Source organism: Heterodontus francisci, chromosome 2 (assembly GCF_036365525.1).
Source record: "Heterodontus francisci isolate sHetFra1 chromosome 2, sHetFra1.hap1, whole genome shotgun sequence".
Classification (NCBI taxonomy): domain Eukaryota; kingdom Metazoa; phylum Chordata; class Chondrichthyes; order Heterodontiformes; family Heterodontidae; genus Heterodontus; species Heterodontus francisci.
In genome coordinates this window covers 31,898,482-31,919,680 of record NC_090372.1, presented here as the reverse complement: position 1 = coordinate 31,919,680, position 21,199 = coordinate 31,898,482, and the positions used below count along the sequence as shown (strand labels likewise).

Below are 21,199 nucleotides of genomic sequence, written 5' to 3'. Positions count from 1 at the left end.
GCTGGGTAGATGCCTGTGTTGTAGCTGTACTGGAACAGCTTGGCTAGTGGTGTGGCTAGTTCTGCAGCACAAGTCTTCAGTACTACAGCCAGGATGTTGTCAGGACCCATAATCTTTGCAGGATCTTATTGAATGGCAGAGTAGGAAGGGGCCATATGGCCTACTTCTGCTCTTTATGTCAACAGCAACATCACATTCAAGCTCCTGTATCTACATGGAAATACTAGCCCATGATTATGAATTTATGTAGTACAAGCCCACAGCATCAATTGCACACAAGTTGCACCCAGTCACATCTTTATTATAGGTGGTTAGAAGTCTTCAGTGGCAGAAACTTTTTTTTGGTCAAACAAAAACTCTATTAAAGTCAACAAAGTTCAAACCCTGGAAGAACCCACTAAATCTGATCACTACAACTTTGTAACGACTACTGTATAACTTATTTATGCTATAAAATCATCCAAAAGTTAATCACAAGTGACTCAATATTAATACCTAAAATATGATGTGTTGCACCCATTTTACAGTCATAAAACAACTTCTAAAGGTCTAATATGGCAGGTGGCATAGGTGCACTCATTCCACACATCATATTGTTAAAAGCCCCTCCATAGACAGTCAAGGCACATTGCCGAAACAGGCATCAGGCCTTATGTCCCCTTTGCAAAATTGTATTATTCATGACCACAGCATGTACCGTGCATCAGAACATGAGTAAGCTATTCAGCCTCTCGTCCCTGTTTCACCATTCAATTGGATCATGGCTGATCTAGAGTTTTACTCCGTTTACCCGCCTTTGATTCATAACCAATCTGTCGAGCTCAGTCTTGAAAATTTCAATTGACCCAGCATCCGCAGCCTTTTGGGAGACAGAACTCCAGATTTCTACCCGCCGTGTGAGAAAAAATGGTTCCTGATTTTATTCCTGAATGACTCCAGCTCTAATTTAAAGATTATGCCACTCTGTTATGGATTCCCCTATCAGAGGAAATAATTTCTCAGTGTTTACTGCATTGAATCCTTTTATAATTTTAAACACGTCCATTAGATCACCCTTCAACCTTCTAAATGAGCAGCAGGGTACAAGCCAAGTTTATACAACCAGTCCTCATAATTAAACCCTTTAAGCCCCGTTATAATTCTAGGGAACCTGTATTGTACTTCCTCCAAGGCCAATATATCTTTCCTTTTTCTTCAAGTACTGACCCTCTCTTCTTTAAATCTACCGTCATTACCCCTCCCCTCAAAAGAACAACTCTTGACCTCTCTGTCCTTGCAAACTACTGCCCCATCTCCAACCTCCCTTTCCTCGCCAAGGTCCTTGAACTTGTCAGCGCCTCCCAAGTCCATGCCCATCTTTCCCAGAGCTCCATATTTGAATACCTCCAATCAGGTTTCCACCCCGCCACAGTACCAAAACTGCTCTTATTAAAGTCAAAAATGACATCCTGTGACTGTGCAAAGGTAAACTATTCCTCATTATCCTTCTCAACCTGTCTGCAGCCTTTGATATGTTTGACCACACCATTCTCGTCCAATGCCTCTTTACTGTTGTCCAGCTGGGTGGGACTGCACTATTCTTATCTCTATAACTGTAGCCAGAATATCACTTGCAATGGCTTTGCTTTCCACTCCCACACAGTCACCTCTGGTGCCCTCAATGGACCTAATCCTGGCCCCCTCCTATTTCCCATCTACATGCTGCATCTCATTGACATCATCCGAAAACAGCGTTAGTTTTCACATGTATGCTGATGACACCCAGCTCTACTTCGCCCCCACCTCTCTTGCCTCATCCATTGTTGCGAAATTATCAGACTGCTTATCTGACATGCAGTACTGGATGGACAGAAATCTCCTCCAACTAGACATTAGGAAGACTGAAGTCATTGTCTTCGGACCCCGTTACAACTCCGTCCCCTCGTTACAAACTCCATCCCTCCCCCAGCAACTGTCTGATGCAGGAGCAGATCGTCTGCAACCTTAGTGTCATATGTGACCATGAGATGAGCTACCGACCATGTCTGCATCATCACGAAGACCATCTACCACCGTTAACACCTCCGTTAACAATGCCCAACTCTGTGCCTGCCTCAACTTATCTGATGCTGAAACCCTCATCCATGCCTTTGTTACCTCTAGACATGACAATTGCAGCGCACTCCTGGCCCATCTCCAACATTCTAGTTCCATAAACGAGGTCACCTAAAGCTCTGATGCCTGTGTCCTTACTTGTGTCGTCACGAGATTGGCTCTTGGTCAAGCAACGCCTTGATTTCAAAAGTCTCATCCTTGTTTTCAAGTCCCTCCATGGCCAACTCCTCCAGCCCCACAACCTTCAGAGATGTGTGATTCTGGCCTCTTCTGCATCGCTGATTTTAAATGCTTCATCATTGGTGGCCATGCTTTCAGTTGCCTTGGCCCAAAAGCTCTGCAATTCCATCCCTAAATCTCACCACTCCTCTATCTGTCTTTCCTCCTTTAACACACTCCTTAAAACCAAACTCTTCAATCAAGCTTTTGCCCATCTGCCCTAATATCACTTTATGTGGCTTGTTATCCAATTTTGCTTTGCACCTTGGGATGTTTTATTATGTTAAAGGCACTAAGTAAATATGTGTTTTGTTGAGGTGTGGTGCCCAAAACTTAATGTAGTACTCCCGCTAGGGTCTGACCAAGGCTTTGTACAACTGAAGCATAAATTTCTCCCGTCTGTATTTTAGCTTCCTTGAGAAAATTCCAACATTTCATTTGCTTTTATTATTGTTTGCACCTGTCCAGCCAAACCAAGACACCCAGATCTCTTTGCTTCTCCTCACCTCCTAGTCTTTCACCATGAATAAGCTTATCTGATCTAGATGCAAAATACATGGCCTCATATTTCCTCGGATTGGACTCCATTTGTCATAGTTCTGCCTACCCACTTCATCTGTCTATGTCCCTTTATAACTTCCTGCTCTCATCTAGACAACTTATTGGGCCGCCTAACCTCGTGCTATGGTAAGTTTCTTCGGACACAAGGCTGGCACTGGAAATCTGAATGCTTTTAAACTTACCTTATTGTGAAGCTGGAAAGAGTAGGAGCGATATTAAAATCACATGCTGCTGCTGCCAGCCACTGCTCGCCTCCCCTTATGACTCTCATGACCTGGCACTGCAGAGTTGCCTTGAGCGATGCCTGCTGCTCGTCAGTAATAAGCAAACAATTTTCTGTAATCGTGCCACTGGCCTCATTAGGTCCGTGCAGCATGTGCTGTATTGGGCTCGCAACCCCATTCAAGCATGGTGGGGGCGACACAGTGGCACAGTGGTTAGCACCGCAGCTCCAGTGACCTGGGTTCAGTTCTGGGTACTGCCTGTGTGGAGTTTGCAAGTTCTCCCTGTGACTGCGTGGGTTTTCGCCGGGTGCTCTGGTTTCCTCCCACCGCCAAAGACTTGTAGGTTGATAGGTAAATTGGCCATTGTAAATTGCCCCTAGTGTAGGTAGGTGGTAGGGAATATGGGATTAATGTAGGAGGGGATGTGGCAGGAAATATGGGATTAATGTAGGATTAGTATAAATGGGTGGCTGATGGTCAGCACAGACTCAGTGGGCCGAAGGGCCTGTTTCAGTGCTGTATCTCTCTCTCTCTCTCTCTAAATGATCAATTTAGAGTGGTAAGTCACCTGGTCTGGATGGTTTGTATGCCTGGTTGCCAAAGGAATTGTGGGTTAAGATAGCAGCAGGGCTTTCCATAATCTTCCAATCTTCCTTAGATACAGAGAGGTGCATGAGAATTGGAAAGTGGCAAATGTGACACCCTTATTCAAGAAAGGGTGAAAGGACAGTCCAAGCAACTACAGACAGGCCAGTCAGTTTAACAACAGTGGTGGGTAAGGTTTTAGAAACAATAATCAGTGGAGAAAAAAAAATTAGTAGGCACTCAGAGAGGTTTGAGTTAATTAAGTGAGCACGGATTTGTAAAAGGCAGATCGTGCTTGACTAATCTAATTGACTTTTTTGATGAAATAAGAGGTTAATGAAGGGAATGCAATGGATGTTAGAGTCATACAACAGGCCCTTCAGCCCAGTGCGTCCATGCCGACCATAATGCCTATCTATACTAATCCCACCTGCCTGCATTAATTCCATATCCCTCTATGCCTTGCTCATTCAAGTACCTGTCCAGATGCCTCTTAAATGTTGCTACCACCTCCTCTAGCAGCTCATTCCAGATACCCACTATTCTTTGTGTGAAAAATTTACCCCTTTGACCCCCTTTAAACCTCCTCCCTCTCACCTTAAATCTATGCCCTTTAATTTTAGACACCCCTACCATGGGAAACAGACCCTATCTATGCCTCTCATAATTTTATATACCTCTATCATGTCCCCTCTCAGCCTCCTTCGCTCCAGGGAAAACAGACCCAGCCTATCCAATCTCTCTTTATAACTCAAGCCCTCCAAACCAGGCAACATCCTTGTGAATCTTTTCTGCACCCTCTCTAGCTTAATCACATCTTTCCTGTAGTGCGGCGACCAGAACTGCACACAGTACTCCAAATGCGGCCTAACCAACGTTATGTACAACTGTAACATGACAAACAACAAAGAACAGTACAGCACAGGAACAGGCCATTCGGCCCTCCAAGCCTGCGCCAATCTTGATGCCTGCCTAAACTAAAACCTTCTGTACTTCCGGGGACCGTATCCCTCTATTCCCATCCTATTCATGTATTTGTCAAGATGCCTCTTAAATGTCACTATCTTATCAGCTTCCACCACCTCCCCCGGCAGCAAGTTCTGGCACTCACCACCCTCTGTGTAAAGAACTTGCCTCGCACATCCCATCTAAACTTTGCCCCTCGCACCTTAAACCTACGTCCCCTAGTAACTGACTCTTCCACCCTGAGAAAAAGCTTCTGACTATCCACTCTGTCCATGCCGGTCATAACTTTGTAAACCTCTATCATGTCGCCCCTCCACCTCCGTCGTTCCAGTGAAAACAATCCGAGTTTATCCAACCTCTCCTCATAGCATTTTGATTTTGTATGGCCAGGTAATCCTGGGCAGTGCAGACTAGAATTTCCAAAATGTACCCATGTTAACGGCCCAACTCTTGTACCCAATGCCTCGGCCGATGAAGGCCTTCTTCACCACCCTGTCTACCTGTGTTACCACTTTCAGGGAACTATGTACTTGCACTCCAAGGTCTCTCTGCTCAACAACACTCCCCAGGGCCCTGCCAGTCACTGTATATGTCCTGCCTTGGTTTAACTTCCCAAAATGCATCACTTCGCACTTGTCTGCGTTAAATTCTATTTGCCGATCTCTTGCCCACTTTCCCAGTTGATCTATATCCTGTAGTAACCTTAGACAAACTTCTTCACTGTCCACTATACCACCAATTTTGGTGTCATCTGCAAACTTACTAATCATGCCCCGTACATTCACATCCAAGTCTTTAATATATATGACAAACAACAGAGGGCCCAGCGCCAAGCCCTGTGGCACACCACTGGTCACCGGCCTCCAATCTGAAAAACAACCCTCCACTACCACCCTCTGCCTCCTATCAATTTTGTATCCAATTGGCTAGCTCACTCTGGATCCCATGTGTTCAAACCTTCCGGACCAGCCTACCATGTGCGACCTTTTCAAAGGCCTTGCCAAAGTCCATGTAGACAACGTCCACCGCCCTGCCCTCGTCAATCCTCCTGGTCACCTCCTCAAAAAACTCGATCAAATTTGTGAGGCATGACTTCCCACGCACAAAGCCATGCTGGCTATCCCCAATCAGACCTTGCCTTTCCAAATGCATATAAATCCTGTCTCTCAGAATCTCTTCCAATAACTTTCCCACCACTGATGTAAGGCTCACCGGCCTGTAGTTCCCTGGCTTATCCCTGCTGCCCTTCTTAAATAAAGGCACAACATTAGCTATCCTCCAGTCTTCCGGTACCTCACCCGTGGCTAACGATGATACAAAAATCTCTGCCAGGGCCCCAGCAATCTCCTCCCTGCTTCCCATAGCATTCTAGGATACACCTGGTCAGGCCCTGGGGATTTATTCACCTTAATGCACTTCGAAACCTCCAGCACCTCCTCCTTCGTAATGTTGATATGCTCCAGGATATCGCTGTTCCCTCCCTTGAACTCACTAGCTTCCATGACCTTCTCCACAGTAAATACAAACGAGAAGTATTCATTTAAGACCTCGCCCATTTCCCGTGGCTCCACACATAGATTACCACACTGATCCTTAAGGGGACCTAATCTCTTCCTAGCTACCCTTTTACTCTTAATATACTTATAGAATCTTTTAGGATTCTCCTTTATCTTATCTGCCAGGGAAATCTCATGGCCCCTTTTTGCCCTAATTTCCTTCTTAAGTGTACTCCTACATCCCTTATACTCTGAGGGACTCGCTTGATCCCAGCTGCCTATAGCTGACATACGACTCCTTCTTTCTCCTGACCAGACCCTCAACATCCCTCGTCAACCAAGGTTCCCTAAACTTGCCAGCCTTGCCCTTCAATCTAACAAGAGCATGCCGGCCCTGAACTCTTCCTATCTCACTTTTAAAAGCCTCCCACTTGCCTGACGTCCCTTTACCTGTAAACAGCCTCTCCCATTCAACTTTTGAAAGTTCCTGTCTGATGCCATCGAAATTAGCCTTCCCCCAATTTAGGACTTCAACTTAGGACCAGTCCTATCCTTTTCCATAACTATCTTGAAGCTAATAGAGTTATGGTCACTGGGACCAAAGTGCTCCCCCACTGACACATGAACCACCTGCCCAGCTTCATTTCCTAAGAGGAGGTCGAGTGTAGCCCCTTCTAGTAGGGCTATCCACATACTGCTTCAGAAAACTATCCTGGACACACTTAACAAATTCTTCCCCATCTGATCCCTTAGCACTAAGGCAGTCCCAGTCAATATTAGGGAAGTTAAAATCACCTACTATTACAACCCTATAATTCCTACACCTATCAGTGATTTCCCTACATATATGCTCCTCCAATTCCCTCTGACTATTGGGGGGCCTATAGTATAATCCTATCAAAGTGATCACCCTTTCTTATTCAACACCCTTTCTTATTTCTAAGTTCTACCCATATGGGCTCGCTGGACGTTCCCCCCGGGATATCCTCTCTAAGTACTGCTGTGATGTCCTCCCTAATCGATAGTGCAACTCCCCCTCCTCACTTACCTCCACCTCTTGTCTATATGGATTTTAAGTGCCACATAAGAGACTGGTTAACAAAACTGAGCCTCAAGGAATAGGAAGATCAGTATAAGCTTGGATAAAAAAGTTGGCTTCAGGACAGAAAATAGAGAGTCATGGTAAATGGCTATTTTTCAGACTGGAGGATGGTAGACAGTGGTGTTCCCCAAAGTTCAGTGCTAGGACCATTGCTTACATATAATGACTTGGACATTGGACTACAGAGTAAAATTTCAAAATTTGCCGTGATACCAAAGCTGGAAGTGTGGCAAACAATGAAGACGGTACCAATTGACTGCAAGATGACATAGATAGGTTAGCAGAATGGGCAGATGGAATTTAATACAGAGAAGTGCGAAATGATGCATTTTGGCCGAAGGGATATGGAGAGGCAATATCGACTACATGGTGCAGTTCTAATGAGTATACAGGGAGAATGGGACATGAGTTTCATGTGCAGAGATCTTTGATGATGGCAAGACATAGTGAGAGAGTAGTTAGAAAAGCTTATGGGATCTTGGGCTTCATAAACAGAGGTACTGAGTACAAAAGCAGGAAAGTTATGCTGACCCCTTATATAGCTCTGGTTAGGCCACAACTCAAGTATTGTGTCCAGTTCTGGTCATCACACTTTAGGAAGGACGTGAGGGCCCTGGAGAGGGTGCAGAGGAGATTTACCAGAATGGTTCCAGGGCTGAGGAATTTCAGCTATAAGGTTAGGTTGGAAAAGCTGGGGTTGTTCTCCTTGGAGCAAAGGTGATTGAGGGGAGGTTTGACAGGTTTGTACAAGATTATGACAGATTTAGATAAAGTAGATAAACAAAAGCTGTTCCCATTAGCTAATGGTTCAAAGACTGGGGGACACAAATTTTAGGTTTTGGGCAAGAGATGCAAGGAGGATGAGAGGAAGAACTTTTTTTTTTTTTGAACAGAGTGAGTGGTAATGACCTGGAACTCGCTGCCTACGAAAGTGGTGGAAGCGGAGACGATGAATGATTTCAAAAGGAAATTGATGGGCACTTGAGAGAAATAAACTTGCAGGGCTATAGGGATCAAGTGGGGAAATGGATTGCGCTACAGAGAGCTGGCATAGTAGACTCGATGGGCCGAATTTTTCTTCTGTGTCGCAATGACACTAATGAGAAGCTACTGAGGCCAACAGTATAAGGGAGCTGAATTAAAACAAAATGTTGAGTCATTAACTCAGTGATATTAATTATAACCTGATGTCAATTAAACTTTGAAAAAAAATCAAGTTCAATGACCCTTCCAAGATTTTCCTGTGATATCTTCAGTACCCACAATATCCAAAATAAATTTTTTTAGATAAAACAATAGGAAAAATGGCTGGTTAATCATAATTCATTTTAATTGAAACTGGATTGGACAAAATTTGGTTCTTCTTTTCATCCTCCATGACACTGATGATGCTTTGTAGAAAAGCAGGTCAACAGGCCCAACCCCGAGTCAGAAAATGGCACAAAAGTGGTAGGAAGTAAACAATCCCGGGTGATGGTGTTCCCCAGTTAAGTTAATGTGCCGTACTTCATTTCTTCCATTGTTATGCTAAAAAACTGTATAAGATCTAAATGCATTTTATATGAGCATAGTAACGGAGGAATTTACACGTCCAACTTCAAACCAGAAGGTCATGTGATTGAGTTCTCAAGCTAATTGTCACTTGAACTCTTGTGTCATTGCTGGATACAAGTTGCTGGTTTTTAGTTGGACTGCTACATGGAGTGCCATAATGTGAAAAGATGTGCATCTCAAAGGGAAGGGAAAAAACAGCACAATACACTATCCCAATACAAAGACAGTAAACTTGAGGTTTGTTGTGGAGGGGCCTACAGGCCAGATAACACAACATATTTTGCTTCAAGGAGACAGGGCTCTCACTGAAACTAAAAGAGAAAAATATTTATAAACAAATCCTGCCACAGTTTAATGGGAGGGGTATATTATTCTGTGCGGAAATACTTCTAGCATATCAAACGATGGGCCGAAGGGCCTGTTTCTGTGCTGTATGACTCTAAAAGGGTAAACAATTTATGAAAATAGCATGTAGAATAGTCAATGAAAGGTTAAATGAGCTAACACTACAACTGAGCTTTTACTTCATTATCTTTTCCTATTTTGTTCTCTCATCCTTTGCAATCTACTCTTTGTGATGTTCAAACACAAGAAGACAAGCAAAAAAGTACATACAAAATGTGCAATAAAGTCAGCTACATGAAATGTTTTCTTATTTTAATGCACATGACATCACAGTTGGGAAAAGACAACATGCTGAAGGGTAAATTGAAAAAAGAACACAGCGATGCCACTGGACAACTTTGCAGTCATTGCATCATTCATTACAGATCTACTTAAATTAAAAGTGACAGAACCATAGCTTGTAATATAGACAAAATATAAGAGCTATTCACTGATGATTGTTGTTCTCAAGTCATCAGGTCACACTACTGTGGGGTCCAAATCATATCCTACAGCTCTCAGTATGCATACTTTAGTTTAGTTTAGTTTAGAGATACAGCACTGAAACAGGCCCTTCGGCCCACCGAGTCTGTGCCGACCATCAACCACCCATTTATACTAATCCTACACTAATCCCATATTCCTACCACATCCCCACCTGTTCCTATATTCCCCTACCACCTACCTATACTAGTGGCAATTTATAATGGCCAATTTACCTACCAACCTGCAAGTCTTTTGGCTTGTGGGAGGAAACCGGTGCACCCGGAGAAACCCCACGCAGACACAGGGAGAACTTGCAAACTCCACACAGGCAGTACCCAGAATTGAACCCAGGTCGCTGGAGCTGTGAGGCTGCAGTGCTAACCACTGCGCCGCCCAAATTTATACATTACATTCTGCAGTTGACACCCGAATGTGATGAAAAAACTGAAACCTAACCTCAGAAGGCAATGAGTTTCATAACCCACATGAGATGAATTCTTATTAGAGCTGCTCCCAAATACCTATTATTCTCTATGAAGACTGAAACTATGGATTAAGCATAGTTGAAAGTACTAATGTGTGTATAAATATATTTTTAAATGAAAAAGGAAAATCATGATTTAATATAGTCATGTTTCATAGCTGGAAGAAAATAATGCAATGAAAGAGATTCAAGTAGCATAGCTCTTCAAATTCTGTGGTAACACCACTTTTGTTCAAGTCAGATGATTGAATCACAGTACATTCACTTTTTACACCCATTAAGGGGACAAAAAACCCAAAGATATTAGAACAAGAATAGGCCACTCAGCCCCTCAAGCCTGTTCCACCATTCAATTAGATTATGGCTGATCTGTACCTTAACTCCATTGACTCATCTTGATTCCATAACCCTTACTCAAGAAAAATCAGTCAATCTCAGTTTTGAAATTTTCAACTAACCTAGCCTCAACAGTTTTTTGGGGAAGCGAGTTCCAAATTTCCATGCTCCATTGTGTAGAAAAAGTGTTCTCTGACATCACCACTGAATGGCCTAACTCTAATTTTTTAAGATTATGGCCCCTTGTTTTGAACACCCCTACCAGAGGAAATAGTTTCTCTCTTATGTACCCTAGCAAATCCTTTAATCAGCTTAAACACCTCAATCATTTCACTCTTAATCTTCTACACCTACTGGAATATAAGTCCAGCAGTCTTTCAACTTGTCCTCATAATTTAACAATTTTAGCCCTGGTATAATTCCAGTGAATTTGCATTATATCCCCTCGAAGGTCAATATATCTTTCCTGAGATGATGTACCCAGAACTGAATGCAGTACTCCAGATGGGATCAAACCAGAGCTATGTAGAGCTGGAACATAACGTCTACCTCTTTGTACTTCAGTCCTCGAGATAAAAATCCAACATTCCATTAACCTTTTAAATTATTTTTTTATATCTGTCCACTAGCTTTGAGGGATTTCTGTACTTGGTCCCCACAAGTTTCTCTGCTCAGCAACAGTTCCTAGCTTCTTGTCACTTAGAAAATGTTTTGATCCCATCTTTCTTCGGTCCAAAGTGGATGACCTCACACTTTCCCACATTGAACTCCATCTGCCACAGATTCTCCCACTCATTTAATCTATCAATGTCCCTTTACGACCTTCTGCTCCCATATGCACTATTTACTGTGTTACCCAACTCAGTGTTGTCAGCAAACTTAAGATATATGGCTCTCTGTTACTTCATCCCAGTAATTTATAAATACACTGAAAAGTTGAGACCCTGCTAAATCCCTAAAGGACATCACTAGTTACATCTTACCAATTTGAGTACATATGCATTATCCCCATTCTCCATCTCCTTCTTCCTAACCAATTCCCTATCTAAGCCAATAGGTTGCTTCCAATCCCATGTGCTCCAATTTTTTTTTTGAAGTATCTTATGTGAAACATTGTCGAATGCCTTCTGGAGGTCCATAGCCATTCCTATATCTACCATGTTTTTAATCTCCTCAAAAAAAATTCATACTTTACTTATATATGATTTATCCTTTACAAATTCACGCTGACTTGCTCTGATCAGCTCATATTCATCCAAATGCTCAATTACTCTGTCCCTAATAATAGATTCTAGTAACCTCCCCACAACCAACGTTAGACTAATAAGTCTATAATGTCCTAGTTGGTTTCTATTACCATTCTTAAATAATGGAGTGACATTGGCAGTATTCCAAACCACCTATTTCCTCACCTATTTTTTTTTTTAATACCCTGGGGTGGAAACCATCAGATCCTGGAGATTTGTCTATCTTTAATCTCATTAGTTTCTCCATCACCAATATCTTTTGTTTTACTTACTTAGGAATCTAGTTAGTTCCTCCCCTTGATTTATTTTTGGCTTTCCTTGCATCGTTGGTACTTTAGCTTCACCCTCTACTGTGAAACCCAATACCAAGTAGTTAGTCATAGAGTCAAACAGCACAGAAAGAGGCCCTTCGGCCCATCGTGTCTGCGCCGGCCATCCAGCACCCAACTATTCTAATCCCATATCCCTGCCTTGGCCCGTAGCCTTGTATGTTATGGCATTTCAAGTGCTCATCTAAATACTTAAATGTTGTGAGGGTTCCTGCCTCCACCACCTCTTCAGGCAGTGCGTTCCAGATTCCAACCACCCGCTGTGTGAAAAACAATTTTCCTCAAATCCTCCCTAACCCTCCTACCCCTTACCCTAAATCTATGCCCCCTGGTTCTTGACCCCTCCGTTAAGGGAAAAAGTTTCTTCCTGTCTAACCTAATCAATGCCCCTCATAATCTTGTACACCTCAATCATGTCCCCCCTTAGCCTTCTCTGCTCCAACAACCCTAGCCTTTTCAGTCTCTCTTCATAGCTGAAATGCCCAACATCTTGGTGAATCTCCTCTGCACCCTGTCCTGTGCAATCACATCCTTTCTATATTGTGGTGCCCAGAACTGTACACAGTACTCCAGCTCCATCATAACCTCCCTGCTCTTATATTCTATGCGTCAGCTAATAAATAAAAGTATCCCATATGCCTTCCGAACAACGTTATCTACCTGTGCTGCTGCCTTCAGTAATCTATGGACAAGTACACCAAGGTCCCTCTGACCTTCTGCACTTCCTAGAGTCCTACCATCCATTGTATATTCCTTTGCCTCGTTAGTCCTCCCAAAATGCATCACCTCACACTTTTCAGAATTAAATTCCATTTGCCACTGCTCCACCCATCTTACCAGCCCATCTATATCTCCCTGTAATCTGAGAATTTCCTCCTCACTATTTACAACACCAACTTTCGTGTCATCTGCGAACTTACTGATCATACCTCCTATATTCACGTCTAACTCATTAATGTACACTACAAACAGCAAGGGCCCCAGCACCGATCCCTGCGGTACACCACTGGTCACAGGCTTCCAATCGCAAAAACAACCCTCGACCATCACCCTCTGCCTCCTGCCACTAAGCCAATTTTGGATCCAATTTGACAAATTGCCGTGGATCCCATGGGCTCTTACCTTCTTAACCAACCTCCCATGAGGGACCTTATCAAAAGCCTTACTGAAATCCATGTACACTACATCTACTGCTTCACCCTCATCGACACATCTAGTCACCTCCTTGAAAAATTCAATCAAGTTAGTTAGACACGATCTCCCCCTGACAAAGCCATGCTGACTATTCTTGATTAATCCCTGCCTCTCCAAGTGGAGATTAATCCTGTCCCTCAGAATTTTTTTCCAATATTTTCCCAACCACTGTTGTTAGACTCACCGGCCTGTAATTACCTGGTTTATCCCTGCTACCCTTCTTGAATAATGGTACCACATTAGCTGTCCTCAAGTTCTCCTGTGGCCAGAGAGGATTTGAAAATTTGTGTCAAAGCCCCTGCTATCTCCTCCCTTGCCTTACATAACAGTCTGGGACACATCTCATCTGGGCCTGGGGATTTACCCACTTTTAAGCCCGCTAAAACATATAATACTTCCTCCCTTTCAATGCTAATATGTTCAAGTATATCAAAATCCCCCTCCCTGATCTCTACACCTACATAGTCCTTCTCCATAGTGAACATCGATGAAAAGTAATCATTTAAAACCTCACCTATATCCTCCGGCTCCACACGAAGACTGCCACGTTGGTCCCTAATGGGCCCTGCTCTTTCCTTGGTTATCCTCTTACCCTTAATATACTTATAAAACGCCGTAGGATTTCCCTTTATTTTGCTTGCCAGTGTTTTTACATGTCCCCTCTTCGCTCTCCTAATTACGTTTTTTAAGTGCCACCCTATACTTTGTATACTCCTCTAGTGCCTCCGCTGTTTTCAGTGCTTGGGATCTGCCGTAAGCCTCCTTTTTTATCCTTATCCAATCCTCTGTACCCCTTGACATCCAGGATTTCCTAAGCCTGGTAGTCCTACCCTTCACTTTAACGGGTACATGTTGGCTCTGAACTCTCACAATTTCCTCTTTGAATGACTCCCACTGATGTGATGTAGACTTTCCTACAAGTAGCTGCTCCCAGTCCACTTTGGCCAGATTCTGTTTTATCATATTTAAATCGGCCTTCCCCCAATTCAGTACCTTTATTTCTGGTCCATCTTTATCCTTTTCCATAACTACCTTAAATTTTACTGAGTTATGGTCACTATCCCCGAACTGCTTCCCCACTGACACTTCTACCACTTGACCGGCCTCATTCCCTAGGATTAGGTCCAGTACTGCCCCTTCTCTTGTAGGACTTTCTACATACTGGCTCAAAAAGCTCTCCTGTATGCATTTTAAGAATTCCACCCCCTTTACGCCTTTTGCATTCAGACTATCCCAGTTGATATTGGGGAAGTTGAAATCCCCTACTATTATTACCCTATTATTGTTACACCTCTCTGAAATTTTCCTACATATCTGCTCCTCTATCTCTCACTGACTGTTTGGAAGCTTGTAGTACACATCCAGCCAAGTGATTGCTCCTTTTTTGTTTTTAAGTTCTATCCAAATGGCCTCATTTGAGGAACCTTCGAAGATATCATCCCCCCTTACTGCAGTAATTAATTCCTTATCAACGGTGCAATGCCGCCTCCTCATTTATCCCCTCCCCTGTCACGCCTGAAGATTCTATACCCTGGAATATTGAGCTGCCAGTCCTGTCCCTCCCTCAACCATGTCTCTGTGATAGCAATATCATAATCCCATGTGCTAATGAACACCCTCAATTCATCTGCCTTAGTAGTAAGACTCCTTGCATTAAAATAGATGCAATCCAACCTTGCATTTTTCATTTGTGCCTTACCAGGTCTATATTTGCTCTGCCTTCCAGACAGACTCACTTTCTATGCAATATTACCCCCTACTGTACCTCCACTCTGTCTCCCCTGTCTCCCATCCCCCTGCCAGATTAGTTTAAACCGCCTGCACCACCCCCCCCCCCCCCCAACATCACTAGCAAACCTCCCAGCAAGGATGCTTGTCCCATTCCAGTTCAGGTCCAACCTGTCCAGGTCCCACCTTTGCCAGAAACAGACCCAGTGATCCAGAAAACTAAAGCCCTCCCTCCTGCACCATCTCCTCAGCCACGAATTCATCTGCTCTATCCTCCTATTTCTAAACTCACTAGCACGTGGCACCAGGAGTAATCCAGAGATTACTTTGAGGTCCTGCTTTTTAATCTGCTACCTAGCTCCCTAAATTCTTGTTGCAGGGCCTCATCCCTTTTTCTACCTATGTCGTTGGTACCAATGTTTACCATGACCTCAGGCTGCTCACCCTTCCCCTTCAGAATGTCCTGCAGACGCTCCGTAACGTCCTTGACCCTAGCACCAGGGAGGCAACATACCATCCTGGAGTCACATTTGTGGGCACAGAAACATTGCAGGTAAGTAGTTATTTGGTAAGTCGGCCATTTCCTGATTTCCAATTACAATATCATCTGTGTCAGTCAGTTACTGAGGGGCCACACCATTTTTCTTAATATATTTGTAAAAACCTTTTGTCCTCAATATCCCTTGCAAGCTTTTTCCTACATTCCCTTTTTTGAAGGTCTTATCACTTTCTACATAATGTTTAGCTGTCCTTTATATCTCTCCCAGTTCCTGGGATCTCGACTGTTCTTGTCCTTCGTACAAACCTTTTCTTTTAGTTTCATACTACCTTTCACTTACTTTGTTGATTGAGGTTGCTTATTTACACACCTAGAGCTCTTGCTTTTAAGGGTTTGTACAGGTCTTATAGTCTACCAAATACCTTTTTTGAACAACTATACTGTTCATCTGTAATTTTACCTATTATTATTTCTGCCCAGTCTATTGTGGGCAATTCCTGCTTCATCGCTCTAGTCAGCCGTACCAAATTTAAAACCTTGGTTCGTGACTCATCCTCCTTCTTGTATCTAATGTCAAATTCTATCATATTATTGTCACTGTTAGCTAGGTGTTCCCTTACCTCTAGATTATTGACTAATTCAGGCTCATTACTAAATCTAAAATGGCATGTTCTCTTCTTGGTTCAAGGACTATTGTTCCAGAAAACTGTCCCAAACACAGTTGAGAAATTTGCTGCTCTGCTTCCTCAGATTCTGTGAAAATTCAAGTCTCCCATTATTACTATTCTGCTTTTGCAATAAGCTTCTCTGGTCTCTGCGATAATGTACCCTGCTACTTTATCACTGCTACATGGAGGTTAATAAACAACTCCCAAAGTCTTGCATCCTTTTCTATTCCTCAATTCTACCCAAAGCGTTTTTACTGCCTGCTCACCCTTACGAATATCCCCTTTCTAATGTTGTAATAATGTTCATTGTCAATAATGCTGCACCTCCTTTCCCAATTTCCCTGTCCATTCTAAAGTCCTTATGACCTGGAATATTTATCTCCCAGTCATGTCCAGCTTATAACCAAGTCTCCGGCACACCCTTTATGCTGAGTTTGCCCTTCTAATTTGCCCGTTTTATTTCTATTGCTACATCAATTAGGTTATAGAGCTTTTAATTGGACTTAGACCATGTCCTGTCCTTATGCACAAATGTTTTTAAGCAAACAATTTAACTTCTATCACTCTTTTTTTTAATCACTTCTGTTGTATTTTAATCAGTAATTATCTATAGTTGCCCTATCACTATCAGTCTAATACTAAAGGTTATGCTTACCTGGTTTCCTTTTCATAACGTTTGTTTTCTCTGATTAAGTCATACATGGGATCCTCGTGTGCCTAGTAAAAGAATGCACCATGTTAGCAAATTGTTTATGGTGACTACAAATTTCTACAAGCTAAATTTAACTTTAAAATCAACTTTCAAATATCTGTCATGAAGCACAAGATTGTTAAATGCTGGATTAGTTAAGTCCAAACACTATGATTTGATTCATATTATTAATAGACATTTCAATCAGATTCCTCTCCCCAGAATGTGATTTTTATTTATGCCATGCTATTAATGCAACATTTCAAAAATTACTTGCTTTGTTAGGTAGGCAAATAGAGCAGCTATTTTGTCACAGTTAGATCCCACTAAGACTACGGAGATGGATGAATAGGGGTATCATGGGGTATTTTATGTTCATTTGAACTTGCAGATGGGGCCTCAGTTTAACATATCATTTGAAATACAGCACCTCTGACAATGAAGCACACCCTCAGTTTTGCAATCAAGTGTGAGCCTAGCTTATGTGTTCAAGTCCTGACATGGAGTGAAAACTTGCAATCTTCTGACTTAGAAAAGAGAGTGCTACCACTAAGCCAAACTTATGTGTAGTAAATTGCTTTTTTCTGTTACTTAGTCCTGCATTATTTAACTTACAAAACTAGGTCAATGACATTTAAGCAATTAAACCAAGACAAATCTGACCTCACTTTAGCAAATCAGGTAAAAAATATGACCAATATCAGTAGCACTATAAAAACACTATTACTGATACATGGCTTCAGGAAACGTTAGTTCTAATTGGATAGGTTTCAAAAACAGCAATCTAATGTGCTAAAAAAGCGAAACCCATAAGGCTGAATTTTAACAAAGAAACAGATGGGTTTGAGTCAGATGGGGGGGCGGTTAAAATCTCAGAAATCGGTTTCCTGACCCAAACTTGCCTCCAACCGATCTACTTCTGATTTTAACTAAGGCTGGCGGTTGGTGGAAGAACAACCCAATCCACGGAGGCGGGTTGCAACTTCAAATACGGTAATGAGACTACAAGCCTCACTGTCATTCTGCTTTTGAAATTTTACAGCTGTCGGCTGAGTTTCCCGAACTTCAGGTAACTGAGCAGCTTCCGCAAAGCAAGGATGGTGGATTAAGGAAGTAAATGCCTTCTCACCTACCTCCTGGATCCAGGTGCCTGCCTGAAGTGACTTCACAATCAGGCACAGCCCACACAATCTTCCCCTTCCACGCTACAATCAGGCCCCTATGCCCGCTCCCTCACCAGGCCCTGAATCCCGCCTCCACCCCTCACCAGGCCCTCAATCCCAACACCCCTCAGCAGGCCCTCAATCCCGCCTCCCCCCCCCCCCTCACCAGGCCCTCAATCCTGCCCACCCCCTCACCAGGCGCTCAATCCCACCTCCACCCCCTCACCAGGCCCTCAATCCCAACACCCTTCACCAGGCCCTCAATCCCGCCTCCACCCCCTCACCAGGCTCTCAATCCCAATCCCCCTCATAAGGCCCTCAATCCCACCCCAACCCCCCTACCAGGCCCTCAATCCTGCCCAACCCCCTCACCAGGCACTCAATCCCGCCTCAATCCCATGTCCACCACTAGGCCCCGATCCCTCCAATTACCCAAGGCCCCCCCTCCCCCACCAGTTGATCCCCCATTCCCAGTGTAGACCTATCGGCAACTGTCTGCCTGTCAATCATGCTAGGCCTCTGGGCTGGGAACTGACCACTTATATCAGAGACATATGGTGGAGTTAAAACTTCACAGTCTGTGGGGGAATCCTGAATTGTGGGATTCCCCCCATCTTTGACTGATGCTGCAGGTCAGGTCAGTAACAATTCTGCTCATACCTTTTACAAATTTTCAAAAGCAAAGAGAATGAAATATGTTATGACTTACTACTCTGAACTGTTCCAATTTCTGATTTCCACTGATGAAGTAGGGACATTCTCTATCCCCAGTTCTGTGTCCAAACTTTTTGCATCTCCAGCCTGGAAACAACAGTGTAAAATAGTACAAGTAACAACTAATAGCAATTCTCCTCGGCTAAGCTTTGAAAATGGCTAAATGCTTATCAATGAAGGCATTTTTAAACTTCGAAGTGAAATAAAACTTCAGGTTTGGCTTGAATAAGGAAGCTGCTTTTAGTCTGCTGATAAACTACACCATTTTAAATAAACACAATAATTTGCTTCATTATATTTTAATGACTCAAAACAAATAATTGGTTTAACAGTTACATTTATGTCAAGTTCAGAAAGATATTCTCGAATAATCATAACTGCAAACTGTTAACAACATATGAATGCATTATAGGCACAAAAATTGCACAACTTTTCAATCTGACACTTCAGTACAAAATGAATGCTCCAAAATTAGTATTTCAAACAAGATTATCCGTATTTCACAACATATAGCTGATTCTACTTTTCAGAGAAAGCATACTTTGACTTTTAGTGGTGGAAAAATTATACTGCAAAACTTTCAATTATCCAAGGTAGCTGAATTTGCAAACAGTGGGCTGCATTTTAATGTGCAGACGAGCTGGGAGTGGGGGTGGAGGGGTTGATAGTGGATGGGAAATTCAGAAGTAAGTGCAGCCCTTCTGTCAGTGGCTATTTAACTCAGGCACCTATATCATTTTACTTCTCAGTTTGCTGTTCAATTAGCATCAATGGGCATGATGACAATGTGCATGGCATGATTTAAAGGGACACATCAAACATGCAAGTTGCAGGAGTTTGGAGTTGTCATGGACAGCCACAAACCTCTTGCTATGTAATTGGATGGGCAAAAGCTGAGTCCCACTACAGTGATGCCTCCCTAGATGTGCTGTTGGTGACTATAAGGGCCTGGAGGGAGATATACTTCCCTAAATGACAGGAGGAAAAAGCCTGCAACTGAGATAGAGGTTGGAGGTTGTGGAGGTCAGCAGCAGGAACATGGTGCTACACTCCTGGATCTAATATAGGAGGTGACTCAGTGACCTCAGCAGGTCTGGAAAGGAGAGAACAATGGCACACTGCTCTACATCCTGATGTGCATATCACTCTAACCCTCTCTCTCTACCTTCTGAATCCCAATCAAGCACATCACTCCTCACAACTTACTTTGCAGATGCACCCATTCCCATTTGTGCACTTACTCACATTCCCATCTATCCATCCGCACTGACATTTACTCTCATCCTTATATATTGTCATGCCTCTCAGTCATTCTCAACAAATATTCACCATCCATTAGGTGAATTTATCCCATTACTCTCACTCATAGGTCTCTTCTTTCCCTCCTTGCAAGAGAAGAGATTACAGAACACCAGGGAAAGGCGGAGAATTAGAGCTGGCCCTCCAGCCTTCTCTCAATTAACATCTGCAGAGGCAATGGCGCAGGAGATTAGTGGTGTCTCGGCGTGCCTGGCCATCGGAGATGGAGCCTGCCAGCTATCTGGTGAGGGAATTAAATATCAGGCAGCCTGAGATCCAAATCTAACACAACGTAAGTGGCACCCATGCTGATCTGATTGATCAGAACTCCGAACTGCAGTTCAGACCTTTAAAAGTCCAAAGTTTAGCTGAAACCTGCCAAGTGGGAAAGTAACCTCGATAGTGTGCAAAGTAACCTCTCAGCACAAGTATCGTGAACAAATCCTTTCACACAAGCAAGAAACCAGCTGTGGTTACTGAGAATTTATTGGCTTTTTTCCCCATCATGTCTTCAGCCTGCTCAATTGCTACTGTTCTCGCTTTGCTTTCACTGGTAGGTTCCAGGAAGCCCAGATAACCTGTGGACCCAAAGTTATTGTGCAAAACCCTAACAGAGATTAACATGCCAATTGCCAAGCTGCCTCTCCCGAGGGGACTGCATGCACGCACACAGGCAGCCTAACACACTGGAGTGAAATGTGGAAGCCGGCACATTGGAGTTGACTTCACGACACGCTCACATTTCTCCCAAATAACCTCACCGCTCCCTCCGACACCCCGACATGCACTCTACCTCCCCCCCCTCACACTTCTCTTGGTTAAAATTCCCTCTAGTGACTCTGTAGTTTTATCAAGTTAGAATCTGTCCTGGCTCCTTCCAAGGACATTTATTTTATCTACATAAAAGTCATCTATTTCAGTATTTTTTTCTACATGTATTGGCACTAGTTTCATTTAATTTTTGAGTTCATAATTTACTCCCTTCGCTTCTCTTCAACAGTGAATAAATAGTATTAACAAGATTCTGCTTACACTGCATGACTTTCACTTCTTTTCCCAATGGCATCCAAAGTCCTTTGGTAGGAGCATGTGCCAGGAAATCTCTTGCGCCTTCATTGCCGGGCAGATCTGGGATACAATCTTCAGGCTTATCATCATCTTCCTGAACACATGAAA

At 43.1% G+C, this 21,199-nt stretch overlaps 1 protein-coding gene across 2 annotated transcripts in view; it reads right to left on the bottom strand.

Moving 5' to 3' along the window:
* The window catches only part of rp9 (RP9 pre-mRNA splicing factor), a 42,262-nt gene that overhangs the window by 4,125 nt on the left and 16,938 nt on the right, over positions 1–21,199 (bottom strand). For both annotated transcript variants that reach the window (XM_068056562.1, XM_068056571.1), the window contains 3 exons: positions 21,056–21,185; positions 18,720–18,811; positions 16,812–16,873 (listed from right to left, as the gene is read on the bottom strand). In XM_068056562.1, the coding sequence (XP_067912663.1) occupies positions 16,812–16,873; positions 18,720–18,811; positions 21,056–21,185 (284 nt within the window). The remainder of the gene's footprint in view (positions 1–16,811; positions 16,874–18,719; positions 18,812–21,055; positions 21,186–21,199) is intronic.